Genomic DNA, 27,496 nt, shown 5'->3' on the forward strand with positions numbered 1-27,496 from the left:
CGTCACAGGCAAACCTTTCAACCTTTGGGTTTTTGCTGGTGTTATCATCTTTATATTACTATCTAATGAAAATTAACATAACGAGAGTGGTCAAAGTAGTCATCAATTATCGATAAGATTATTTAATCTTTTCTTAGGATTTTTATATTTCAGGGCACTGCTTATCCCCTTTGCCCCTCCAGCCCCCCAGTGTAGGCGCCCCTGGCAATAGCACCAAAATAAAATACACATACATAAATACATACATACATACATACATACATACATACATACATACATACATACATACATACATACATACATACATACATACATACATACATACATACATACATACATACATACATACATACATACATACATACATACATACATACATACATACATACATACATACATACATACATACATACATACATACATACATACATACATACATACATACATACATACACATATTGCAGGCCGCTTTTGGGGCCTGGGGCGTAATACAACAGTCTATAAATAGCACTTGGAGTCATTTTTCAGGTGGGGGTCTGCATTCTTTCTTTTTGAGCATATCAAACTGCTCATCTCGACCAATTTTTCAGCTGGCATTCCAACATGCAACAACATATTTCGAATAAATGCTTTTAGGGCTTGGGACCTAGTGAAAGTTTGAAAATAGCACTTGGGGGCATTTCTCAGCTAGGGTCTGCATCCTATGTTTTTGAGCATATCAAACTGCCAATGTATTCCAATTTTCATGCTGGTATCACAACTTACAGTGATATTATTAGAATAAATGCCTTTGGGGCCTGGGTCTAAGTACAACAGTCTTAAAATACGATTTGGGGGCATTTCTCAGCTGGGGTCTGCATCCTATGTTTTTGAGCATATCAAACTGCCAATGTATTCCAATTTTCATGCTGGTATCACAACTTACAGTGATATTATTAGAATAAATGCCTTTGGGGCCTGGGTCTAAGTACAACAGTCTTAAAGTACGATTTGGGGGCATTTCTCAGCTGGGGTCTGCATCCTATGTTTTTGAGCATATCAAACTGCCAATGTATTTCCAATTTTCATGCTGGTATCACAACTTACAGTGATATTATTAGAATAAATGCCTTTGGGGCCTGGGTCTAAGTACAACAGTCTTAAAGTACGATTTGGGGGCATTTCTCAGCTGGGGTCTGCATCCTATGTTTTTGAGCATATCAAACTGCCAATGTATTTCCAATTTTCATGCTGGTATCACAACTTACAGTGATATTATTAGAATAAATGCCTTTGGGGCCTGGGTCTAAGTACAACAGTCTTAAAGTACGATTTGGGGGCATTTCTCAGCTGGGGTCTGCATCCTATGTTTTTGAGCATATCAAACTGCCAATGTATTCCAATTTTCATGCTGGTATCACAACTTACAGTGATATTATTAGAATAAATGCCTTTGGGGCCTGGGACTAAGTACAACAGTCTTAAAGTACGATTTGGGGGCATTTCTCAGCTGGGGTCTGCATCCTATGTTTTTGAGCATATCAAACTGCCAATGTATTTCCAATTTTCATGCTGGTATCACAACTTACAGTGATATTATTAGAATAAATGCCTTTGGGGCCTGGGACTAAGTACAACAGTCTTAAAGTACGATTTGGGGGCATTTCTCAGCTGGGGTCTGCATCCTATGTTTTTGAGCATATCAAACTGCCAATGTATTTCCAATTTTCATGCTGGTATCACAACTTACAGTGATATTATTAGAATAAATGCCTTTGGGGCCTGGGACTAAGTACAACAGTCTTAAAGTACGATTTGGGGGCATTTCTCAGCTGGGGTCTGCATCCTATGTTTTTGAGCATATCAAACTGCCAATGTATTTCCAATTTTCATGCTGGTATCACAACTTACAGTGATATTATTAGAATAAATGCCTTTGGGGCCTGGGACTAAGTACAACATTCTTAAAATACGATTTGGGGGCATTTCTCAGCTGGGGTCTGCATCCTATGTTTTTGAGCATATCAAACTGCCAATGTATTCCAATTTTCATGCTGGTATCACAACTTACAGTGATATTATTAGAATAAATGCCTTTGGGGCCTGGGACTAAGTACAACAGTCTTAAAATACGATTTGGGGGCATTTCTCAGCTGGGGTCTGCATCTTATCTTGTTCAACGCCTAAAACTACCCTGGTGGACGAAGTTTTATGCTGGTATCCGATTTTGCACAACATTTTGGCTAACAGCCCTGACTAATGCATGCGAGTACCTTCGAGGCATCTATCGAAGTTTCAAAGTTTTGTAGAAGGGCAATATTGTGCTGTCATCAGAGAGCGTGCCGTGCATAATAGTGAGTCAGTAGATATGCTAGAGGGTATGCCAAATTGGTAGCCCATACTTGGTAGCCCATACTTGAGAATGCTAAGCATAGTTATTAGATACTTAATGAAAATGAGAGAAAAACTTTGATATTGCAATCTTTGAAATTGGCAAAAAAATTGGTTTTTGATACACATCCTAATATCCTTATCCTAATATTTAAACAAATGAACATGTTGTCCTTCAATGATGTACCTGAAGTGAGATTCGAAACCATGTTTCTACAGAATAAGACACGAGAGGGGAGGGGGGGGGGAGGGTATTGACACCCCCTTTGGGATTTCACCATGGAAACAATATAAATACTCTCCTAAGTTCAGAAAACTTTTACCTCTTTTGATTCCAACCCTCTACTTTACGTTCGCGCTGTTTTCCTGGACATTTCTAAAGCTTTGGATCGAGTATGGAACAAATAATTAATGTAAAAACTATGTTGATGTGGCATCTCTGATAATTTGCTATCTCTATCTCGAAAAAACGAAGACAGCGCACACTCCTCAATGGTTAATCGTCAGAATAGTCTGTCCCTCAAGGATCTGTTTTGGGACCACTCTTCTTCTTGATTTATATAAATGATTTAACTGATAACATTAGGGTAACATAAAGCTATTCGCCGACGATACTTCACCGTTGTTCGTGATACCGAGCAGGCTGTTCTCGATACGAATCAAGATTACCTTTCAAATCCTGACCCTTTGAAGCAAGCTCTTGAGTTTATGTTCTTTAAGAAACACAGCACCGAAGGACATAGCCGATTTGATAACACACACAAGACCATAAACATTTAGTAATGACCATAAACATTTTGGTTTCATTTTGGACTCTAAATTGATATTTTCTAACAATATTTGGTCAATTGCTTCAAAAGCTAGACAAGGTGCTTGGACGCCCTCATGTTGATTATGGTGGTGTTATTTAGAATATCTCGTCCACAACATGAGATAAATGTGATAACTGTATAGGGGAGCTGAGATTTGTCCAATACTTTGCTGTTCGTGTAATAACAGGTGTACGTGCAGTTCAGTTTTCACGAGAAGTTTTCAGGAGGATTTCGATTCAACGTTTCTTTTGGAACCTACACTATAAGGGTCGAAATAGTTGAACTTTCGAAGAAATTTGAAATTTCAACTCAGCATCTACAAAAATAAGAGAAAAGGCAAAACAAACATAGGTATACCTAAAATGAATTAATACTTTGATAACATCTAATACAGCTGAAAAAGTCTTAAAGTACATATAATAGCTCTAGAGCTTCTTCGTAAAAACGTAATACAAAACCATAAAAACAGATTTGATGGAAGAACCAGACTTAAAACAATGAAATGTTTTCGCCGACGTTCGCTTAATGCCAAAATATCTCGTCAGTCGACCCTCCAAGTTGACAATAGGCTCTGTTACGCATTTGTTATAAAGAAACCATTGAGAGCAAATGCTACGTTGCTGATTGATATGTAACAGTAGCATATTGTGCAATGCAACCAATGAGGATGTATGTGACGACTGAAATTTACATATCCTTTAAAGATCTGAAAAAACAACGGGATCTGAGAAAAAAGCTTTAGGAAACAGGTTCAGCCAGCACCAAAAACCCAACTACTAACGTCAAATGAACATCGCACACCACTAGGCATTTGTCGAACAGAGCGTCATAACACAACACTGAGCTTCAGCTGGTTGAAATAGAGATAGGGCGGTTGTGCTTCCTTTCAACATATATGCATTGCTGAAAATGAAGGATAGACCGTCGCGTTGACTGCATCCAAATGACTGCAGTTATGTACTGCAAGCAGGAGGAAACTTCGTTGTCAAAGCCATGCTCCTCCTTGTTGCTATTTGAACAGCTGGAGGCAGTGTTTTCAACAAAGCCTCTACGTCAAATCTAAAGTTTAAGAACTCGGGTACTGCAAACGACAGTTCCCCAGATGATGTGTTTGATCGTTTACTCTTCAACTCGCTAGAAAAGGCATTTTGGGGAAGTTTGTTCGGCTTTTTAGCTCGGGAAAGCAAAGAGTCTTCAAAATCACTGGGAGATCCTTCAATATACCAGCCTCTCGACTTTTGCGCCATTGTACTTTCGTTAAGTGTTTTGCCACCTCTTATACCGCCAGCAAAAAATGATTCAGGAAACAGTAGATTTCCGTCTATTTTTTTCACGGGCACTGAACGAGCTTCGACCGAGTTCATTGCTTCGTCGCGTTTCGATAACAGAGACAAGAACGCTTCGTTTTCCTTCTCCTTCGCTTCAAAATCTCCCTCGGTTTCCTGGTGCCATTCCTTCTGCAACCCACTTGACAGCACGCCAACAAGCGTGGTGGGCTGAGACGACTGCACAGGAGCAACAGTACCCGTTAGTAGTCTTCGGATTGCTTCTGGTTGATTATCGGCTTTTTTCTCGGCTTTTTTCTCGGCTTTTTTCTCGGCTTTTTTCTCGGCTTTTTTCTCGGCTTTTTTCTCGGCTTTTTTCTCGGCTTTTTTCTCGGCTTTTCTCTCCCCTTTCACTGGACTCTGATGTCTGAATTTACCTGCATAAATATATTTCATTTATTAACTTTTTCGCTAGATATTAATTTATAGCCTTTAAAAACAGTAAAATTCAGCAGTTATTATTGTACAGCCGTCCCTGGAGAGAGCTTGTTACAAATATTTTTTCCAAGCCACAGATTTTTCAACGGTCCAACGTGCCTTTACTCTGAATTCTAGATACAGAACAACTGATTTTCAAAAAAATTCTCGCCATGATTCTAGAAAAGAACCTAGCCATCTGGCTTCCATCTGGCTTATCTTTGTAAAACAACTATTAGCGGCAGACTTATCCTTCTTTATCAATGCCAATTTATCAGCCGCTGGTTCCACTAAAAAATCGCATGTTGACGACAAAGTTTAAAAAGGGTCTTTCTATAACAGGGACCTGAAAATAATGTCACTTTCTACTAGACAAAAACACTGACCAGGTGCACTTTTACCAAGAACATCCCTTAATATTTGCTCCTCGTCAGCGCTTTCTTCGCTCATAAGCGGGTGAATATTCAACTGGGTTTCCTGAAACCTCCTTTGCTCTTCCTCCTTTCTTCTGCGTAAAAAATCATCATCTTGCACCCCAACTCCGAATATTTGCTTATTCGGTTTTTCGTGGGAAACTGGCGTAAATGCAGACAGTACTGAATGGTTTAGTGGTAAGGACACATAGCTTGGAAACGGCAGATCTGTTTTAGCCTTTTCTCTTCTTTGCTTCACCCATTTTCTTAGATCTCTATGGAAAAAAACAAGTAGGGCACATATTGTAAAACGTATAAGGCATTTTTCATCTAAAAAATAAATAAAACGATAACTTTTGAGGGTGTAACGTGCTGTAAGGAGGGTGAAATCAACCGGAAGATTAAAGTAAGGATGGACAACCTCAAAAGGAAATTGAAATAAAAGATGAAGAAGGTATTTTGCGGTTGAAAGAAAGAATAATTACTTCACAAAAGGCTGGACCATGAAGAACGAGGAGGGATTCAATCCAAGTACATCGCGACATACAGTGTCTTTCTTGTGAGAAGGAAGAGCATCTATGCGGAACCACTGCACATCCTGTAAATGGGACAAATTTGTTTAGCAGGAAGCAAGTATTGCACGATGCTTGGTTGATAATCAAGGTTTGACAATTCAAAGTCTTTTTTCTATCCAATGTGCCAAAAAGCAGTTTTCCCGCATGCTCAAACTGAAAACATGCATCAAATTATAAGGACAAGAAGTAGTTTGATGGCAAGCAATAAAATGTTGAGATGCAAAATACATTTATACAAAAATTAGATTTAGTGACATTCAAATAGGCAAAAACGAGTACCTCGATTTCTTGTCGTGTCTGTGGCTCGAATTTTGAAGAACTTGGAACTCCGGGCACGATGTACAGTCGAACCTAGCAAAAAGAAGCGAAATTGACTCAACAAGGAATGAAAGATTAGGTGAGTTTATTAATAAGAAAATTATTGGGAAAAAGGCATGAACGGTCGAATCTTTTAATTTTAAGACGGCCCCGACTGAAGGTGTCATAGCTCACACTTCATTATACGAACTTTCGAAGCAGAGCTTTCAAGCTGAGAGACGAATAATAATCATATTCCTTACATGAGTTCAATTCAAATTTAGAAGTTTATTTGAAAATTTGATCGGGTACCTCAGTTGGTAAAGTGACGGCGTACAGTATTGGAGGCTTTGAGTAGCAGTCGCTTTAAAAAGGTTCACCGATAAGAAAGTTGGATTTCAATGATACAGAATTTAGCCAAACATTAAAAACGACTAGCTTCAAGGGATGCGGCCAAATTTGCATATGGAAAAATCTTCGCACTGAAAAGCAATGTTTTTAATTGCAGCGACACCCTGGACTTCAAGCAATAGAAAACATTTGAGAAAATCTTACAATACCATAAGAAAAACACACACAAAGTTGTTTCAAACTTACAGCTTTAAAAACTGAATATCGAAAATAAAGAAAAAGAAAAGATCCTTACCCTGTGATCATGAAAGTCCCTCTCTAAATATTCGTTTTTATCGATGTAATTTGTTATATCGAAACCCGTCTCTTCGATCACCTTTGTGCATAAATGAATACAATAAAATTACACGAAAGGAACATAACTGATTTGAATCAATCATTATGTGAAACATGATCAAACCTGACATTTAAAATCATTACATTGTCAGAAGAAGCATTTCACACTTTTGCTTTATAAAAGGAGATAATGTTGAAAAAACCATGAGAACACGAAGGAAATGTAGCACAGGGAAGACCCATATAGAGACTGAAGAAGCTGGCACAAAAGATAAAGTTGCCGAAAGAAAAGCAAAGCTGGACAATCCGCAGTCAATGGTTTAGATAGCCAGATATTAATCTTTCTGCCTTTAACAAACAGGGTTCATGCAAAAATAGTAAAATTATAAGACAACAAATGACAGTAGAACAAAACCTTTTTTAAATAAAAGATTCCATTAAAAATTCTGAAATATTTAAAACAGATTTAAATATTCAAACAATTTACTCAAATATCGCTGACCTCTCTTACAGCACACTCAAAGTTCTCCTCATCCTTGTTCACTTTTCCTTTGGGAAATCCCCAGCTAACTCTTTTGTGGAATGGCCTAACCAGTATGCACTAATAAAAAAGAAAAAAGTTAAAGGATTCACACCTAGGAAAAACTCTGAGACCATAAGAGTGCATTAAAATTCCTAACGAGAAATTGCCGCTAGAAAAGAATAAGAACTTTTAATGTGAAATGCAAATTAGCGGCTTTGCCAATAAATTAACAATATCAGCAATAGGAGGTAAAACTAGGATTTAAGAGAATTCTGGTTAATGCATTACTTACATGGTCAAGGAACTCATCTAGCATGATAGCACCGTAGACGGGGACCTCCAGTTTGTATTTTTTCCAGTTTGTAAATATTTCTTGCGTACTAATATTTGATTTATTCAAAAACGGAAACTCCGAGAAGACTGCATGAAATTAAGGAATAATTTTCAATCACAGGATGAATGCAAGAATGGTAGTTTCTTTATTAGCAGAAGTACTGCAGAAAAATGCAAGGCTTGTGGCAATCCTCTGATGGAAAGTGTTCTTAATGCATCTGTATAATAAAATTCATTATTTCATTTGATGTTTATTGGCTAGAAGACAATTCAGATACTAAAGGTCAACTTATTTTTAGTTGGCGCTACTTGGGCACCGCTTGGAAAGGCACCGCTTGGGAAGGCACTGCTTGAGAAGGCACTGCTTGGGAAGGAACTGCTTGTGAACGCACTGCTTGAGAAGGCACTGCTTGGGAAGGAACTGCTTGTGAACGCACTGCTTGAGAAGGCACTGCTTGGGAAGGAACTGCTTGTGAACGCACTGCTTGGGAAGGAACTGCTTGAGAAGGAACTGCTTGTGAACGCACTGCTTGGGAAGGAACTGCTTGGGAAGGCACTACTTTGGAAGGCCCCGGAGTTTAGAGCAATGCCCTAACGAAAAAAGGGAAGGAAAATCTAGCTTGTTCATGTTAGCTTCGAAGAGTATATGAGATAAGAACAGGTTGTAACTGTCTGAGAAGCAGGAAGAGGGTAGGGTGTTCCAAAGTTTACAGGATTAGGAAAGAAAGGATGAATTGATAGACAGAATTCGCTAATTTAGTGAAGAGTCTCACTAATTTGGAGAAAAATGATTTTGCACGAGGAGTTATCGTCGTTTACTTTCAAAGTAATTGGAACCATGGTGCCTGGGATATCACTTCACTGTTTGCCGTCGCTATTTCAACATGCTATAACTATTTGTCATGGCAACAAGCTCTATTAAAATACTGTTGATTATCGTTATCTATTTAAGAAGAGTGGTTCAGTTTCAAAAATGGAGCTCTTGAAAACAAAAAATAGAAAATATGTCTTTGGGGAGCTTTCGGTTGCAGTTTTTAACTCAAATGAGTAGAACTGCAATAGTTTAGATGCTAGTTAAATATTAGTTAAGGAGCATTTGTCTCTTAGTTACTTTCTGAAAGTTTAGGTTTTTTGCATACTGCAATGCAATTAATGTTACAATGCTGTTGTACAACTCTGTTCCTTGCAATTCTATCAATACAGTCCTCGTATATCTAAAAAAATCCACATTTATCCATCTAGATATAATTTAGTTATTGACATAATCAAGGAATATCTGTAGATACCTTCCATAAAGCTGAAAAGCCATAATAAATATTAATATCTCGTACAATTGTTTTTAAATGGTTTGCTTCTCAACTGTGTCCAACAAACCTAATAACTTAATTGCTTGGAAGTGCTATTTACAAGTCGACAGATTTACGGCCCTGCTTTCCACTACCTATAACAAATTCCGCATTTCACTGAAACGGTCATTGATAAAAAATAAGTGTTAAAAGTATTTCAATATTCTGATGCATCTATATAAACCCCATTAAAAGTTTCGCTTATCTAATTTAACAAAAATTACTTTTTTAATTATTTTTAAAAATTAGGGTAGATGTACAAGAAAAAAAGGTTTCAAGAAAAAGGATACTGATTTTCATGAACTCTTGTACTCCACACCCAGGTAGTAGTGGATTTTCTTGACGATAAAAGTCAAGGTAAAACCAATGTGCAAGCTCAATTTGAAAGCATATTCTGACAATGTCACTTTTTTCTTCTTCTGGTATATTAATAAGAAACCGGCTAGGAATAAAAAAGGATAGTTTGTAACAATTCATTGTCCCACAAAGCTGCAAAGATAGAATTCTAGTATTTTTCATATTATTTGCATCTGTTTTTAGATAAAAGAATACTCAGAGACAAGCAGAGTCAATGGTAACAGGGCCATTCTACCACACCAGCTGAAAGTTAGACCCATTGTGGAAAGGTTGAAAGCTCTTTTGTTCTGTGCATTTTTTCTCAAGCGAAAATGAAAACTGACTAACTAGAAATCTATTGGTAAAGTACATACATTTGATTTTTTAGTTGACTGCTAATTGTGTAAAACAAACAAGATAGTGCAGGGAAGGACCGGCTAGCCCTAGTGTGAATAGTTTCTGAATAGAGATGCATGTAGATTTGTTAGGTTGAAGTAAACCTAGACAAAAGACAAGGAATTTTGACATCATGATATGCATGTAGAGTGTTAAGGAAGTGATGGTAAGAAGTTTCTGTAAGAGAAATAAACAAGTTGGAAAACTAAATGGTGATAATGAGGAAGAAAGGAACAAATGATGTTTCAAACAAAGGCCTGTTTATAGTTATTTTGATTTGAAATTTGAACTCAACAGGGGTCAAAGGGTTTGGTAAAATCAAGAATAGATAAGTGCTTTGATTATTCTGGAACTTGATATTTAAGCCAAAATCCTGACAATGTGTTTAGCCTTTTTGAAGTGGTATGCGGGTTGACATTTAATTTCAACATGAAAACTCACAGAATAAATAATTAAAATTTTTTGCTTTCAAAATAAATGAAGGGGTGCAATATTTTGCACACTTGGGAAGCTGCAAGTGTGCCCTAGGGCATGCACATGCGATTGCAAACCTTTCCCATGAAAGCCTGCACCATATTCTCCTCATTACCGTCAAAGCAACAGCTAAGCAGCCCTAGGGACAGTTAAATAGTTGCATAAGAGAAGAAGGATCCATATTGCCTCAACAAAATATAGAAACACAACAGCGCTATTCCAGCTTTGTTTAAACCCAAATAAAGAGGCTTTTCTCAAAAAAAGTGACAAAGACCATGATAGGCATTATAACAAAGGATCAAGGAAAATTTCAGAATCAAAAGAATGCCAAGAAGTTTGCATAAGAACAACTCCAAAACATCACCTAAACAGAAGACGCAAAATTTCTACAGAAAAAAGACAAGAACTTCATTACTTTGTAAAATTTGTTGAAATGCTGTGGCTCAGTCTTAATATAAGAATCAGACAAAGCATCATCCGAGGAGACCGTCAGAGTCTGCATGGATAAAAAGAGAGGCTGTGGGTAAACAGGCTCATTGGTTGTTTGGTGTTTGTTGTCAGTACTACTAAATTAATATTATTCAATGCAATTTAATTATCATATTTGAGAAGCCCCATTGTGATGTCACAACATTGTGATGGTAGTTTAATATTGATGTTTATATGGCATAACCTACCTTCTTTCTTCTCACATTTTATTGCTTGTTTCAAGGTTTTTATTGTAGCAAGGTATTCTTGACTCTTATTTTCAACACTTATTTTCTATAGAATGATTAAATCTGCTGAAATGACAGATCCTCAGTTTCTAAACTTTTCAAGAATCTTAAGGAGTGCTCCTGCTAAATTTCAGCCCAAAAACAATTCCTGTGATTACCCCCCCCCCCCCCACATCCTTTAAATTTGGATGTTCCAGGTCCATTAAATTCAGCTTGAAAACTTTGACAATATAATGATCCTATTGACATCAAAGCTTCAAGCTGTCTAGTTGTAAGAAAAACATACCTTTTTTGTTCAAAATGAAGATGTGAGCGCAAAAGGATGTGTTTTGCTGAATTCAGAAACAAATGATTTACTGTGACAGTCCCATGTCTTAGACTTACGCTACAGGCCCTATTTGAACATTCAAGCTAATTGTTGGTGTAAACATTATATTTTGTTTACTGAAGTCTCAGTAACATCTGAAGAGTGAGTTGTTCATGAAACAGGCTTGTAGAGAAGAAACCTGTGGTTCAATTTGCTTCAACTCCAAAATATATATTTTGCTTGCTATATAATCCTTGGATTCCTATCAATGATTGAACTATATTGTCTACATAAATCTATATAAATCTTATTGGGCATGACAGGAAGTTGTAACTTCATATTTTCATTTTATTTTCCTTTAAAACATTTAGAGTAGTAACAGGCTAAATCAGCTCCAGTTGAAAAATAAATTTAATCTGCTTGATCAAAAATATTTTTATCTAATGTATGTTTCTTGTCATCAGAGGATTATGCTGAGCCCTTCGTGCAAAGGACCTTGTTGCAATTTCTGAAAGTTTTTAACGTTTAGGGTACTAGGAACTAAGTAAAGATTTAGATCAATGAACTAAATTTGAGAAAGAAAACATCTGGTGGGGCACATCCAATCCAGACGATATTGAGATGTGACTGGCGATATTAAAATTGTTGCAAAGTATGCACAGAATCCAACATCTGAAGTCAGCATACATGAGTATTCAGCGGCAGGTGTAAAACGCAGGTCATGCAGGTTAACAAAACGCAGGTTAAATCGTGCGGGTCAAAATTAGAGGCCATAGGCCTGAGGTTCTTGGCTTACAACTGTTTGCGAAAAAGTCAGAAGTCACGCAGATTTTGGTAGAGAATACAGGAGCAGTAGGCAAAGGTTGGCTAAGATAACAACACTTTTTATAAAAACAATTTTTTAAAAACAGAAGCCTCAAAATTAGTCAAAAGCTAATAACGAAAAATAAAAACAAAAGACGCCCGCCCTACATCAGAACTTTTTCCTGACAACCACGTTTTTGAGATTTTGTCCCGATCTTAAGATAATCTATCATATTTCGTTTTATCATACAGGGGCTCTGACGCAGGTTGGAAAGTGAGGGGCGGCAAAGGAGAATTTAACTATCATAACAAAAGATTTTGAAAAAGTCTATTGTTTTGCAAAAACATGAGGGGAAATAGCAGCGAGCTGACCACGCCCCCCTTCGCGGAGGCGCTGTCATAGTCAAAAGAAAAAGTTTATTTCGAGGGGCAAATTACTCTTTGTTCCCGTTTCCATTTAAGAATCCGTTTGTTTTATCTTAAAATCCCTGGGAATCCTTTTATGTTTGTGAAAATCTCAGTTTATATAAGCTAAAGCATAACAACCACACTCTGAAATTTATTAAAACCATCAAATAGATCAATTCTAATGGTAAATGTTAGGTTGTACTGTAAGGTGGTAAGAAATGCTTCAGCGCGTGCATTTTCCAGTCATCTGGAAACATAAAGAATCAAAAATTTCCCCACCCTTTATCGTTTGCTTGTTTATTGCTCTTATCAAAAAAATCTTGGTAAAAACCAAACCTATATTATTTTAAAACTTGAATGATTGAATGGCCGTACACAGATTTTCAAAAAATTTTAAATGGGGCAGAGGGTCCCTTAAATTTTCGAGTATGCCTATATTTGATATAAATTAAAAATCTCCTATGCCTACACGTTTTATACATAGGAACACTTGGCTCTAGTTTTCAGTTTGCCGTTTGTTATTTTTTCGCATAATTTCAGCCTCACTTTTTTGTTTCGTATTTTTGAAATGGAATTTATTTTGCATATTAGTGTCCGGACTTAAATCCCTTGCTCGGGCTGATTTTTTTAATAAGTTTTTCAAAAAGTTGTTTCAATCTTCGTTTTCTTAACCCTTTCTTATGTTTTGTTGCTACTGCTTTTTTCAATTTTTGCTAGTGTATTTTTTCTTTTTCCTGTTGAATCACAGACCCTTTCTATTGTTTTGTTGCTACTGCTTTTTTCAATTTTTGCTAGTATATTTTTTCTTTTTCCTGTTGAATCACAGACCCTTTCTATTGTTTTGTTGCTACTGCTTTTTTCAATTTTTGCTAGTTTTTGTTTCTTTTTCCTGTTGAATCACAGACCCTTTCTATTGTTTTTTTGCTACTGCTTTTTTCAATTTTTGCTAGTATACTTTTTCTTTTTCCTGTTGAATCACAGACCCTTTCTATTGTTTTGTTGCTACTGCTTTTTTCAATTTTTGCTAGTATATTTTTTCTTTTTCCTGTTGAATCACAGACCCTTTCTATTGTTTTGTTGCTACTGCTTTTTTCAATTTTTGCTAGTATACTTTTTCTTTTTCCTGTTGAATCACAGACCCTTTCTATTGTTTTGTTGCTACTTCTTTTTTCAATTTTTGCTAGTATATTTTTTCTTTTTCCTGTTGAATCACAGACCCTTTCTATTGTTTTGTTGCTACTGCTTTTTTCAATTTTTGCTAGTATATTTTTTCTTTTTCCTGTTGAATCACAGACCCTTTCTATTGTTTTGTTGCTACTGCTTTTTTCAATTTTTGCTAGTTTTTGTTTCTTTTTCCTGTTGAATCACAGACCCTTTCTATTGTTTTTTTGCTACTGCTTTTTTCAATTTTTGCTAGTATACTTTTTCTTTTTCCTGTTGAATCACAGACCCTTTCTATTGTTTTGTTGCTACTGCTTTTTTCAATTTTTGCTAGTATATTTTTTCTTTTTCCTGTTGAATCACAGACCCTTTCTATTGTTTTGTTGCTACTGCTTTTTTCAATTTTTGCTAGTATACTTTTTCTTTTTCCTGTTGAATCACAGACCCTTTCTATTGTTTTGTTGCTACTTCTTTTTTCAATTTTTGCTAGTATATTTTTTCTTTTTCCTGTTGAATCACAGACCCTTTCTATTGTTTTGTTGCTACTGCTTTTTTCAATTTTTGCTAGTATATTTTTTCTTTTTCCTGTTGAATCACAGACCCTTTCTATTGTTTTGTTGCTACTGCTTTTTTCAATTTTTGCTAGTTTTTGTTTCTTTTTCCTGTTGAATCACAGACCCTTTCTATTGTTTTTTTGCTACTGCTTTTTTCAATTTTTGCTAGTATACTTTTTCTTTTTCCTGTTGAATCACAGACCCTTTCTATTGTTTTGTTGCTACTGCTTTTTTCAATTTTTGCTAGTATATTTTTTCTTTTTCCTGTTGAATCACAGACCCTTTCTATTGTTTTGTTGCTACTGCTTTTTTCAATTTTTGCTAGTATACTTTTTCTTTTTCCTGTTGAATCACAGACCCTTTCTATTGTTTTGTTGCTACTTCTTTTTTCAATTTTTGCTAGTATATTTTTTCTTTTTCCTGTTGAATCACAGACCCTTTCTATTGTTTTGTTGCTACTGCTTTTTTCAATTTTTGCTAGTATATTTTTTCTTTTTCCTGTTGAATCACAGATTGCCATGTTTCTTATGTTGTTCTTATTTTTGGCATATTGGCCTGACTCCATACCCATACCCTGTCGCAGAATCGACCCTGAACGCGTACCTGATTGCATAAAGATTTTTCTTTACAACTAATTGTTTCAAGAAAATTCCTGCAATGTCCTCCTTTAAAAGCCATACTTGCAGTGAAAATTGTTACTAATTCCCCACCCTCGAATACGCCATCCCCGAACATGTCATCATAAGCCCTCATAGAGGCTGAATCCAGATGAATACAGCATTTGGGATTCAATTGAAGACAATAAACATGTTGATATCTTTTGACTTAAATAACTTTTTGTTGTTTGATATATTGCTACTAAAATTTAAATGAATTAATAGTTTTCAATGGGTGTAATTCAAGGTTTTAGGGTACCCCATAAATTTTACCGATTACCACAAAGTGACACCGAGCACCGTGATCCGTAAGCCCGAGAATAGGAGCATCCCCTCCTCCTCCTCACCCTCACTTTTATCAACCTGCATGATCTGCGTTTTACACCTGCCAAGTATTCAGATGACTTGCAACTTTTCTCCAGTTGCACAACTCAATCAATTGAAGCCTATAATCTTTGGAACAATGCTGTAAAACAATATTAGACTGGTTCACACAGAATAGATTAAAAGCCAACCCAGATAAACTCCAATTCATTATCTATGGAACAAAGCAACAGCACAAAACATCCCTGCTCAGCTCAAAGCTATAACCATAAAATTAACCATCTTTTACAGCAACATCAGTTGTAAAAAGTCTTGGGATGAAACTTGATAAAAATTTGACATAGAAAGAACATATAACAAGCTTAAAAGGAACCTGTGCTGGGCAACTCGTTCAACTGTCAAAAGTAAGAAGATTCATTTACAAGGAAACATTTAAAGAAAATTGCCAATGCAACATTTATTTGGAAAATAAACTATGGTGACACAGTATATGCAAGTGCTGCCAGCACCAAATTAGAGAAAGTCCAACAAATTCAAAACCTTTCTGCAAGAGTATAAGACAACTTAATTGGATAAAAAACTGAACAGATGAGTTATTTTTATCGTCTCTAGATGATGTACAAATGCTCAAAAGGAATGGCTCCTTTATATTTATCTGAAAATTTAAATTATGATAGAAATATTCACAGTCATTATACAAGACAAATGAGCCAGACTGGAAACTTTGTTTCTTGTGCGGACAAGTTCACTTTGAAAATTTGAGACTATGTGCCTGAAATCATACATTCTTGGCAATTTTTAGAGTAATAATGGTCAAGATATTAAATAGGTTTTTTGCACCGCCAACATGCAAAAGCACGCAGATGTGTGCACAGGCAATATATTACAGGCGCTCAAAAAGGTTTCCAGCCAGGAAAGTTAGTAACTTGCATGTTCAAATGTCAACTTTAGCAAGCCACCGCTTTCTTCTTAGGGCACGATATATAATTTTCCGTATTTCGATAGAGTATGCCTAATTTAGTTTTTGAGCCGATTATGGCAACAAAACTTCAGAGTTACTCTCTATTTTTACTCCTTTAAAATTGACAAACAAGTTTCTTGGCAAACCCTGCTGCAATTCTTTGGTTCCTTTATGGAAACTTTTTTATGCCTGTTTTGAACTTTTCTCCAGTAAACTGCTTTTTTACATAAGTTGCAAATTCTTTGGGTAGTAGACTTCGTGTAGCCCACTTGCTGTGCAATTTCATCATATGAATGACCTGCCTGGCGTAAAAACTTCATGACTATTTGCTTAGCTCCATCCATATTTTGTGTTTTAATCAGTGCCAAAAGATAAACATTTTTTGTGCCACTGAGAAAAATTTCCCAGTGAACTTTCTGCAAACAAAATTATTGCTTGTTTATATATTTATTTTGCTTATTTCCTGACGCCATCATTTTATTTTGCCGCCAAAATTTGATCTTGCTTTTTTACTAACATGGCATTTGTAAGAATTAAACCCATAATTTTGCCTGACCGTTCGAATAAGTTTAACAGGGGAGTGTAATATATATGTATCAGGGATAAAAAGGAGGAAAGCTGGATTACCTGCAAAGGTCTTCAAGAATGTCTTTGCGAATTCCAGAACGTATGCTAGTGATACCTACATCATTTTCTGAGTGAATTAGTGCCATTTTCAACACGCGCAGACTTGAAAATCAAATGCAAAATACTTTCAATAGGTGTTTCCAGTTACTTTCCTTTTAAGATTTCCTCGTTATGAAGATGAGACTTTAATAACATCTTTCTGCGGCCTTGTTTCCCAGTGATCGAAGGATGAAAGCAAAGATGGAAAGGAGAAATATGTTTGTGCTGCAAAATCTTTCACATTCGAGCACCTTAAAGTCGTTCGTTTTGATCTTATGGATTTATTCGACATTTATTTTTGGTCTTTTAGTTTTTAGAAAGGGTTTCCTTTTAACAAGAAATGAAATGAAGAACCATAGTTTCCAAAATTGGCACTCAGTGGACTCTCATCTGGGGTACAGGCATAACAACGAGTATCGCAATTGGCAAACTTTTTCAAGACTTGTTCTGGTTGTCATTGATGGATTGAGATTCGATTTTATTGCAAAAAGTACCAATGAAAGTACCAACTTTTACCATAACAAGATGAAGCTCTTACAAAGTTTGTTGGCCAAAGCTCCTGAGAGAACAAAGCTCTTTAAATTTATAGCAGATCCACCAACAACAACTATGCAAAGACTTAAAGGGCTAACAACAGGTAAGGAATCTCAGCAATCCATCATTAAATCGCCTTTTAGGTGCTAACAGCAAGGCGAACACCTTTGGTTGCCGCCTCCAAATCCAAATTGAACACATGATATTCCAGAAGCCAACTTTTGTAAAAGATTCTAACAGGGTCAAGGTCAGGATTGTGCAGGTACCTTCCTGCGAGAAAAATTATGTAATTTTTTCAAAACCCTGACATAATCCCTTTCGCACTCTAATAGAACCGTGAATATGTAAGATATGTAGGAATCAAAATATGTAAGAATTGCAATCAAGCTTTTTTATATCTCACGAACACATGAAAGCAACACATTCAACATGTAAACATTATGATCTCAAAGAGCATAGGAATATTAGCCAAACTGTAACACTTCCTACCAAATAGTATACTTATTAAAATCTTAAACCCTTTCTTTTCTCTACACACTAAGACCCCCTCACATGATAAATAACAAGCCTAGCTGAAACTCAGATCTGCTTGAAATTCATTTCAGTCTGCAGTGTCTGCTCTTGAAGTGCTTACATGAGAGAGGGCAAAATACTTGTTCAGATCAGTCTGAAATTTTAGGTAGACTGGAAGTCCACATATGTGAACTGAATTTTTTTCAAATCAGGGTTAAATGGAACTCATGGAGAAAATAAATTGCACCCTGTGATGAAAAGTAAAATTCTGGGATGCGTAAATGATTGATTTAGTGCCATTAGACCGTTGTTCAGGCCAATTTAAAAATGTTCAATGATTGGGGAATCAATTCACCTCACGCTATCGAATTGTTCATGTGAGGGGGGTTAAACTATGTACATTAACTGGAGTGGTGCCTACCCCAGCTCCCTTCAACCACTACACATAAGTTTAAAGAAAGCAGCAAGATTAATCCTCTTCAAACAAAGAATTGAGCATAGTACTTTTCTTCAATCATCAATTAGGTTTCTTGAATTTAACAGACATTAATTTAATGAGAATGTGCTAAATTTAAGTACAAAATTTCAAATGAAAAATGTCATGATTTCTTCTGCGATCAATTCCAGGTTACCAGTAACAAAACCCTATTTGCAGACTCGCAAAATAACTGTTAAAAATACTTCAAGCCAGAAGGAAAACCATCTATAAACCGTGTAATTGCCACAAAGTATAGCAAAAAGATTTATTCTTGCTGAAGTTTGGCTGATTTTGCTAAAATAATTTCCATGCATTTAACCTGATCTGTTCCTAAAAGACAATACTAAATTATCTTTGTTTTTGGGAAGTCACTTAGTTAGACTCACCCTGTATTAGGGTTGTTGTAAGGAGAGTTGCTGTTTGGCAGGGTTGCTGTTTGGCAGGGTTGCTGTTTGGCTGGTTGCTGTTTGGCAGAAGTATTTTTAATGGTGCTCTCAATCATGCATATAGCTTGTTGCTACTAAAGTAAAGTATTTGCTCTTGATAAGGTTCTTGATTTCATTACCACATTTAAAAGTACTTGTTTATTTGTTTTTCAGGTAGTTTACCAACCTTTGTTGATGCTGGGTCAAATTATGAAAGTGGTGAGATAGAAGAAGACAGTCTGCTTTATCAGTTTCATGCAGCAAACAAAACAATGGTATTTATGGGTGATGATACATGGATAAGTCTGTACCCAAGTTTTTTCAAACGGAAGTTTCCATTTCCTTCATTTGATGTCAAAGATCTTGACACTGTTGATGATGGCATAATAAGTCATATGATTCCAGAAGTTAAAAAGAAAGATTGGAATGTTCTTATTGCCCACTTTTTGGGGGTGGATCATTGTGGGCATAGATATGGCCCAAACCACCAAGAGATGGAAAGAAAGTTAACACAAATTGATTATTTCCTCAGGTATGTTTTTCACCTTAAAGGCACATGGCAGATATAAAATGTTTCTTGTGCCAGAGGTTTGGGCAAGATAAAAATATCAACAAGAAGTATCGGTTGTGAGATTTGGCATATGCTTGCTTGTTCATCTTTTGTGTTGTTTTTTTGCTAAGTGACAGAAAAATTGTTTGCTGGAAAATGGAAACAATTTGATGTTTCACTGTTTGATGAACACCACAAAAAATTGAGAAGCAATTTTTAGCAACTCGTAAATTCACATGAGCAGTGTTTTAGGACGTTTCAACAATTGAGAAGTTTTTAAACAACTTGACTTTATAACCATCCTGTGTCTCTAAATATATGAGTGATATTTGATCTATAATTCTTGCAGCATTTTAATGATCTGCCATAAATCCTTCCGACTTTCGTTGTACATTGACATTGCACTTTTAAGTAGCATAAAAATGATTTTTTTGACAACAGAAAACATTCATTTGATATTAGCTTTGCAATGCAGAAAATACTTTCTTTGCTCAGGGCTGACTCTTTGAAAATATGATAAATGCAATTCATAAAATTCGTGAAAGATTGGAAAATTTCCTTGAAGTATTTTTGGAAGGGACATTTCTTATCTTACCAAAGTTTGTCTATTATTGCAAGTAAACATATGTTTTTTGTTATTAAATGCAGAGATTTGATACAGCAGCTGGACAACGACACCTTATTATATGTTTTTGGGGATCATGGAATGACCCAGAGTGGAGATCATGGAGGGGACAGCGATGACGAAGTGATGTCTGCACTGATCATTCACAGTCAGAAGACTTTGTTTCGATCACGATCGGTAAGGGTCTTGCTACATTTGAAAAAAATGCGACTTTGATGACCTTAGCAGTTTATGATTAGGTTACGACTTTGACGTTCGGGTATGAAGGATGCACCTCTCAGTGGCTAATCTTTAAAATTTAACAACGATCTCTCCAGTACTAGGAATGCGGTTTTGGACAGAGGAAGCCAACTCGTACTTGCACAAGTCGAAATTTTCAAACAAACTGTGACTCAGCCATATAACGTGCTTGCAAGATAAGGAAGACAGAAGAGCAGGTGCACCAAAACATACTGTGATATTGCAATTTTCAATTCACGAGACAAACAAGTCTTCTTTTTTTGAGGCCTTTTTGTATCTTTCTTTACTACAATAAAAACTTTTTTGTGGACATATAACATTCCACGCTCACTTGGACCTTTGAACTGTTTGGGAGGCTAGAGGTCGCTGATTGATCAGAGCAAGAAAAAACCAATGAAATGCCTCATTACCTGATTTATTCATTAAATAGCCTCACCTATATCTTGTTTATCCGGCTGCGTAAATGCTCTGAAAAATGTAGGGCTTTTAAAGTCTTTTAGCATGCAGTAGTATTTAGTACGCAATACATATTTTTATCGCCCTTGTCTTTTCGTAAATCTTGACACTGAAATTGAATTGAAAAATGAACACGATGACTTGGATAAAGGCATTTGTTGATATTCACATTTAGTCAATGACAATATCGATCCAAGTGAATATTAACGGCGATTCTGTTTAATTATCTGTCATGTTACTTGTCTATTGGTTCTTCAATATTATTTCTTATCAATGTGTAAATTTCATATTTTCAATTCTTCAAATTGAATCTTTTTTATTCTCTAGGAGAAGAGTCACTTGAATGTGACAAATGTTGCTCAAGTAGACATCGTTCCGACTCTGGCTTTGCAGATGAACGTTCCTATTCCATTTTCAAATATTGGTTCTATTATCGAAGCCTTGTTTGAAACAAAGCAAGATTATGTTCAAGGTGATCTCCACAAAATAGACGAGTATATGAAACGAACTATACAAGGCATTGAAAATGGCATTAGCGTTCTTGGTGCTTTACATTTGAACGCATTGCAAGTGTTCGGATATGTGAAAGAATATTCGAAAAGCTCAAGTGACCTACCGAAGGAAAAGGTCAGCATTCTCGAAGAAATGTTTCATAGCGCAGAGCGAAAGTTTTCTTTTCTTTCAAAAAGTCACAGGGAAATGTCTAGAAAGCATTTTGAAAGAGAAATTACTATGCCAATTCTCACACAGTTACTTTCTGATGTTCTAGAAAACCAGCAAGATTTTAGAGCATTTCTGCATGGCATTTTTCATGCATACCAAGATGTCTGGGTCAAATTCAATACAGCATTAATGATTGTCGGAATATTTTTCATGGCCATTATTTGTTTGGTAATTTTATGCTTCAGCATCCAGTCTAGGTATTCAACAAAGGATGACGTGAAGTATGTGCTCTTTGCATTCCATTTGAAGCACATAGTTGGCATTACCAGCAGTCTCATCTCGTGGCTAATTCTTCTTCTGAGGCATCCGTTTCAAGAATATGGCATTACCATTTCTTCATGTTTCCAGTTATTTTCCATAGTTTGTCTAGTTTGGCATCAAGGCTTCCTCGAACTACCTAACCTCTGGCGTTGTAAATTCGGCCTAAGTTTTATTGACTATTCTGCAATAATTTCTGTTGTTATTTACACAGTGTCTCAGTTCTCCAATAGTTACACTGTTTGGGAAAATTCAGTGCTATTGTTGCTTATACAAACATTGATCTCAACTTATACCCTCAGCTATCTTCAAAAAAACTTGCGTTCAGGTCAGGAGTCTCGCAAAAGTAAAAGGCAAGATAGGAAACAACAAAAACAAGAAGAATCGTACAAAGGCGACATCGCTGTTTTTGTTTTTTGCCTGTTCATGTCGTTTTCCCTTAGATTGTCTATGTTTTGGTGGAGCTGTAGGGAGGAACAGAGTTACTGCAAGGCGACGTCTTTATTACGGCGTCTTGATTCGGTCTCTTATAGCGATTCCAGCAACATGATTCAGCTGCGGCTTGCCGTTGCGTCAAGCTGCCTCCTAGCTGTTATTATGACTGCTTATTTCTGGTGCAAAAATAAAGGGAACCTTGTCGGCACCTCTGCAGTATCCACATCAATTAAACTATTTACTCCAGTCAGTGGTTTGTGCATACTTCTACACTGGGTCCTTCAAATTCCCGGAAAAAGCAAGCTCGAAAAAGTAATGGACCTTTCTTGGATGCAACAGGTTTTATTGCCGAGAATCGTGTTTTTATTTTTGTTTATATCAATTATTCTCTTAATATGGAATCCATTAAGCCTGCACGCAGTTTTTAGAGGTGGACATTCATCGCATGGCAACATGCTTTTTTCTGAAAGCAGTCTTGAACAAAACATACATACTGTGTACAAAGAGCTGAAAGAAAGATTCGGAGATGATAAAAAAAACATCTCGCAAAAAGATGATTATAATCCGCCCATAGTTTTTGGAATGAAAGATGTTTACACATCAGCATACGTAGCTGTTCTTGCACCAGTTGTTCTATTCCTAATGTTGTTACTTGGGGACGGTTTGGCAGCCAGTGTTCTGTTAATGGTTGTGTCTGCTGTTTGCCTGCTTTGGTTGCCAGAAATTAAGCGTCCTCTTCGCGAAGGTAAGAAGCAATACGACAGTAATGTCAGGCTTATACCTGTCTTTGGTAGCTATGTGTAGCATTTTACTGCATTATACGATGCATCAGAATAGTATTTGGCATAAATTTACAGTAGCATAAAATTACAGTAAAATAAAATTACAGTAAAATAAAATTACAGTGACATAAAATAAAAGTGACATAAAATTACATTGACATGAAATAACACTGACATAAAATTACACTGACATAAAATAACACTGACATTAAATTACAGTGACATAAAAAAACATTGACATAAAATAACAGTGACATTAAATTACAGTGACATAAAATAACACTGACATGAAATGACAGTGTCGTTTCGTGTCGCTTTTTGTGGCTCCAGGTGTAGGTCCAGGTGAACCTGCGTACTTGTTTATGACAAAGTACCCAGGTTCTTATGCTTGTTCTTGGCCGAAGCATCGATTTATCGGTTTCCTTGCCGAATCATGACTTTCTAACTTTATTCGTTTCAGGACCAAGTACTTTTAAACTGGTAGCCTGGGCTCTGGTAACATCTTACTGGTTTTTTGGAACTGGTCATCAAGCGACAATACCTTCGATTCGCTTCGACGCTGCATTTGTAGGACTTCAAGGAGATATTGGGATTTACATACCAGGTTTGTAACAAGTACTGTTGCTACTTGCTACTGAGTTCTGTTGTTGTCATCAAATTTTGCAGCCATTAATGTTCTTACCATTCTTTCGTTTCTTTTTGACTTAGACTTACGAATTTCCTTTTTTTGCTTGCAAGTTTAACTTGCCCCGTACCGCGCCTATGGCTGATTTGGCTCTACGGATCTCAAATCTGACTTAATTGACCATTTTCAATCCCATTCCTCAGATCCTGGAAACTATGGTTTTCTTGATTATATGGTCACAGATTTACTACCTCAACATATTCCTATAAAGAAATACCTTTGCACAAATTATGTGTCCTTTACGATAACAAAACTGTGAAAAGTAATATTCCATCGCAGTAGGATTCTGAACAAATAGAACAAGGCGAAATCTGGTTAGAATTTTGAGGCTTGCAAATGGCAAAGAAAGTGTGTTTAAATGTTGTGCAAAGCCAATTAAACTATTACAAAAATATGGACCTGGAAGATCGTACTGATAATCAGAAGTTCTGGAAATCTTTCAAACCAACCCATACCAGCATCCACCGACAAGCTACGAATATTTTTATCTATCACTCTCACTGAAAATAACGAAATGACCACAGATGATTTCAAAATTTCGAAAATTTCTGAAGATTATTTTGCAAATGTCGCACAAGACATAGAAGTTACTAAAACGAGTGTTCATCTGTGATCCACAGTAAATATGGAAGATCTTATCTATAGAAGGTCCTAAAGCTGTTTAAAAAAATAAACACCATCCTAGAATTAAGAAGATCAAGGAGTTTTTCATTTACCCCAAATCGTTTCAATTCGAGCAAGTTAGTGGTAATGGGGCCTTTTGTCAACTTGAATTATTCAACTTGAAAAATGGCTCCTTTAATTGTCCTTGTTACTTACACTTTAAAACTCGCCTGTAAGTATGTCAGGCTTATACCTGTCTTTGGAAGCTATGTGTAGCATTTTACTGCATTATACGATGCATCATAATAGTATATGCGATCATCCATTGTAAGTTTTATTAGAAAAATTATTGATCAAAAATATAATTTTCTATTTATTATTATTTTAGTAAGCATCAATCAGCTTTAGTTTAGCTGAAATTCCTGTGTAGAGAAGTTAAAAATAAAGTGAAATGAAATTCACTTTCCTAGCATAACTATTGCGTCGATGCTGTGTAATCGTAAAGAAGATTGGCAACTGCTCATTGTCGTTTTAACCCTCTCATTTCCCGTGCACACTTTCCATTATTATGATTTCTTACAAATTTATCATGCTGATTATAAGCAGTTGTCAATATGGACTATCGAGTTAAAGCTAGAAGGCTCTTACATTGCTGCTACTGTATAATGTCTTTACTGTCAAACCGTCGTCAAGTAGAATGAGACACAAAGATAACATTTTCACCTAAAAGTCTGATATTTTCAAAAATACTGGTCTAAAAGTACAGACAGCTGTAGAAATCTACTAATTACTTGCACACAAAAGAGCTATTTGAATACTAAACACATGTTTCATAGCGAGGATTTAGCTGTGAAAGTCTTCTTTGAAAAAACAAGATGTTCATTTCATTAATAACTAAATAAGTCTCTTCTTTGCAGGGATCCTGGTATTGTTTAATCAATTTTCGTCAGCTGTTTTCTTTTCTGCGAGTCTACCATTGCTTTGCGTGTGGAGTGCACGTGCTGATGAAGAAAATCGTAAAGAAGCTCCAAATGATGACTGCAATAACATTGGTGAGATGCGTCTACACGATGATCCATCAACCTCAGAAAGGCTAATGCTCCAAACAGTTCTCGCCTGTATCCTCGCTTCCATGTTAAAGGTAACTGTTTAATCTCTTTTCTTTACGAATAAAACCTTTTAACCGACTCTACATTTTTGTTTTCTTTTTCGTGGTAGAACTGCGACAGGCAAATGTCTTAATTTCATCTTTATAATATTCTAGGTGACTGTACAGGCCTGTGTTGCTTCTTTACATCGACGGCATCTTATGGTGTGGAAGATTTTTGGTCCTCGATTCTTGTTTGAAGCAGTGAGCTCTGTATTCTCAATTCCTTTTTTGATACTAGGATATATCTACTTCACTCGAATTCATCAAACCTTGCAGACATGGACACTTAAGCTGAGATTCCTTTGCAAATAAATTGGCTCCTAAGCAATTTAACTGTTCAAGATATATTTTTGTATGGCGGGCTTTTTGAAAAAAATAATTAAGCCAACAATTCAACGCAATAATTTCTGTTATTTCAGTGAGGCCTTATTAAAATTGGTGCGATTTTTCATTTCATAAAGAATTGACTAGCCCATACATGGATTAGGCGCAAGCCACATTTTTATTCGTTTAAAGAGAACATTGAAAGAATAATCGTAAACCAAAATTAAACTTTAATAATCCGAAGTGGAGCAGCTGTGTTTTGAGCAGCTGCCGGCGAACCGCACGACGAAATTGCATTCGTACAATTCAGATAAAGTTTAGAAACTGTTGATAGAAATTTAACTGCGGACTTGAAAAAGTTTGAATGTGTGCAATGGATGTACCAGGCGGATTGGGGTTGTTCTTGATTGTTTTGCACGGTGAAAGATACTTTTTATTTAGTCTGTCAGAGTACCCAAAGAGAGAGCTAGGCCAAAGAAAAATTGCGTGTCGTTTTCTGCTGCAGGATAAAGAAGATTCTCACCGTACTGTAAAGTTCGACCACTATGCTGATGACTGGGAGTTAGACAAATTTCTCAATACCTTTCGCGTTGATTTAGTTTTGGAAAAACGTTACTTTGTGCTCTATGAATTGAGTTCAGAAAGAATTTCCTTTTTTTATGGCTTTCTACGATCACTTACGTGGAAAGATATTATCTCTCATTTCGAGAGCATGATAATCTTCAGCTACTTGAGACTTTGCACAAATGTTGCCTTTGATTTGACACTTTTGAGAATAGCTGACGGGGAGTTTTGCAAAATGTGTGACGCAACTATTGACGTGCTAGTCGACTGTAAACTTGCAGCATTCTTTAGCTCCGAGAAAGAAGAATTCAACGAGTTAAGAGACAAAGTCAAAGCAATGGCAATAACATTTACAGAAACTGCAACAGAAAGCAGCGCAACTCTTGGTATCGAGTCGGCAGCACAAGCCATCGGGCAAGTTGCAGCCGGAGTATTTGTCACAGTTCTAGTGGACATTGCATTGACATCCCATTGCGTGTACAAGGCGAAAAGGGCCAAAGATCAAGGAATAATAAATGCAAAGGAGTTTGAAACGAAAATTAAAAAGAAGGTTTGTGAATCAGGATTTCAGTTTATTGGAAGCACAACTGGAAGCGTCGTAGGGCAGATGATTATACCTGTTCCAATATTTGGTGCTTTTATCGGAGGTCTCTGTGGCAGCTTGATTGGCACTGGAATAGGAAAAGGCCTCAACTATGGCCTTTTTGGAACTGACTGTAAAGGGGAGAATGAGATAAAAATAGAGGCCTCGTTTGGCTTAATCCTAAAGACACTGAGAAGACTTAAGGAAAGGAATCCCAAATCTTTTATCATTTACAACGAAACAAGTGTTAAATTCGAAGAGATGGATCTTGCTCAAATTGCGAAGAAAAAGCCTTCGTTACAAGTGCGAAAGGCAAGCAGAAAAATTCCCTCTCCAATCCAATTTTTGTTTAATGGTTCCCGAACCAAAGACGAGCAATCTAATCCCACATTAATATCGGACACGTCTAAGTGTATTACGAAACGATTTCGACGATATAGCGACTCAACTGGGCTTTTTAGGGCAAAGGTGAATAAAAATGACAAGAAAAAATTCGAGAAAAAGAATTCTCTAAGTACCGATAGCATTGATAAGGATAATGACGATGAAGTATTTGTTGGAAATGGTAGGTTTACCCTCGCAGAAACTTCGCGCGATGACGCCATGACAGAAAATGTTTTGTCTTTCAAGTGTATGATGATAAATGAGAACATGGAAGAAAAGGTGGTCCTAGATAAGGAGGAGTTGCATGATTGGCCAGGATCTTT

At 36.3% G+C, this 27,496-nt stretch overlaps 2 protein-coding genes across 2 annotated transcripts; one reads left to right on the plus strand and one right to left on the minus strand.

Moving 5' to 3' along the window:
• Positions 1–3,536: 3,536 nt before the first annotated feature.
• LOC135687811 (uncharacterized) lies at positions 3,537–16,964 on the minus strand. The gene is made up of 9 exons (XM_065204478.2): positions 16,823–16,964; positions 9,389–9,540; positions 7,712–7,839; positions 7,399–7,497; positions 6,856–6,936; positions 6,192–6,263; positions 5,823–5,935; positions 5,311–5,612; positions 3,537–4,884 (listed from the first exon to the last, which is right to left on the minus strand). The coding sequence occupies exons 1-9, from the start codon at positions 16,906–16,908 to the stop codon at positions 4,136–4,138; spliced, it is 1,782 nt and encodes a 593-aa protein (XP_065060550.2). The 5' UTR covers positions 16,909–16,964; the 3' UTR covers positions 3,537–4,135.
• An 86-nt stretch (positions 16,965–17,050) lies between these two features.
• LOC135687808 (GPI ethanolamine phosphate transferase 3, catalytic subunit) lies at positions 17,051–25,630 on the plus strand. The gene is made up of 7 exons (XM_065204476.2): positions 17,051–17,498; positions 18,986–19,343; positions 20,010–20,163; positions 21,010–22,843; positions 23,341–23,484; positions 25,086–25,309; positions 25,433–25,630. The coding sequence occupies exons 1-7, from the start codon at positions 17,051–17,053 to the stop codon at positions 25,628–25,630; spliced, it is 3,360 nt and encodes a 1,119-aa protein (XP_065060548.2).
• Positions 25,631–27,496: the final 1,866 nt, after the last annotated feature.

The sequence above is a fragment of the Rhopilema esculentum genome, chromosome 20 (assembly GCF_057945365.1).
Source record: "Rhopilema esculentum isolate cy_ngs chromosome 20, ASM5794536v1, whole genome shotgun sequence".
Classification (NCBI taxonomy): Eukaryota; Metazoa; Cnidaria; class Scyphozoa; order Rhizostomeae; family Rhizostomatidae; genus Rhopilema; species Rhopilema esculentum.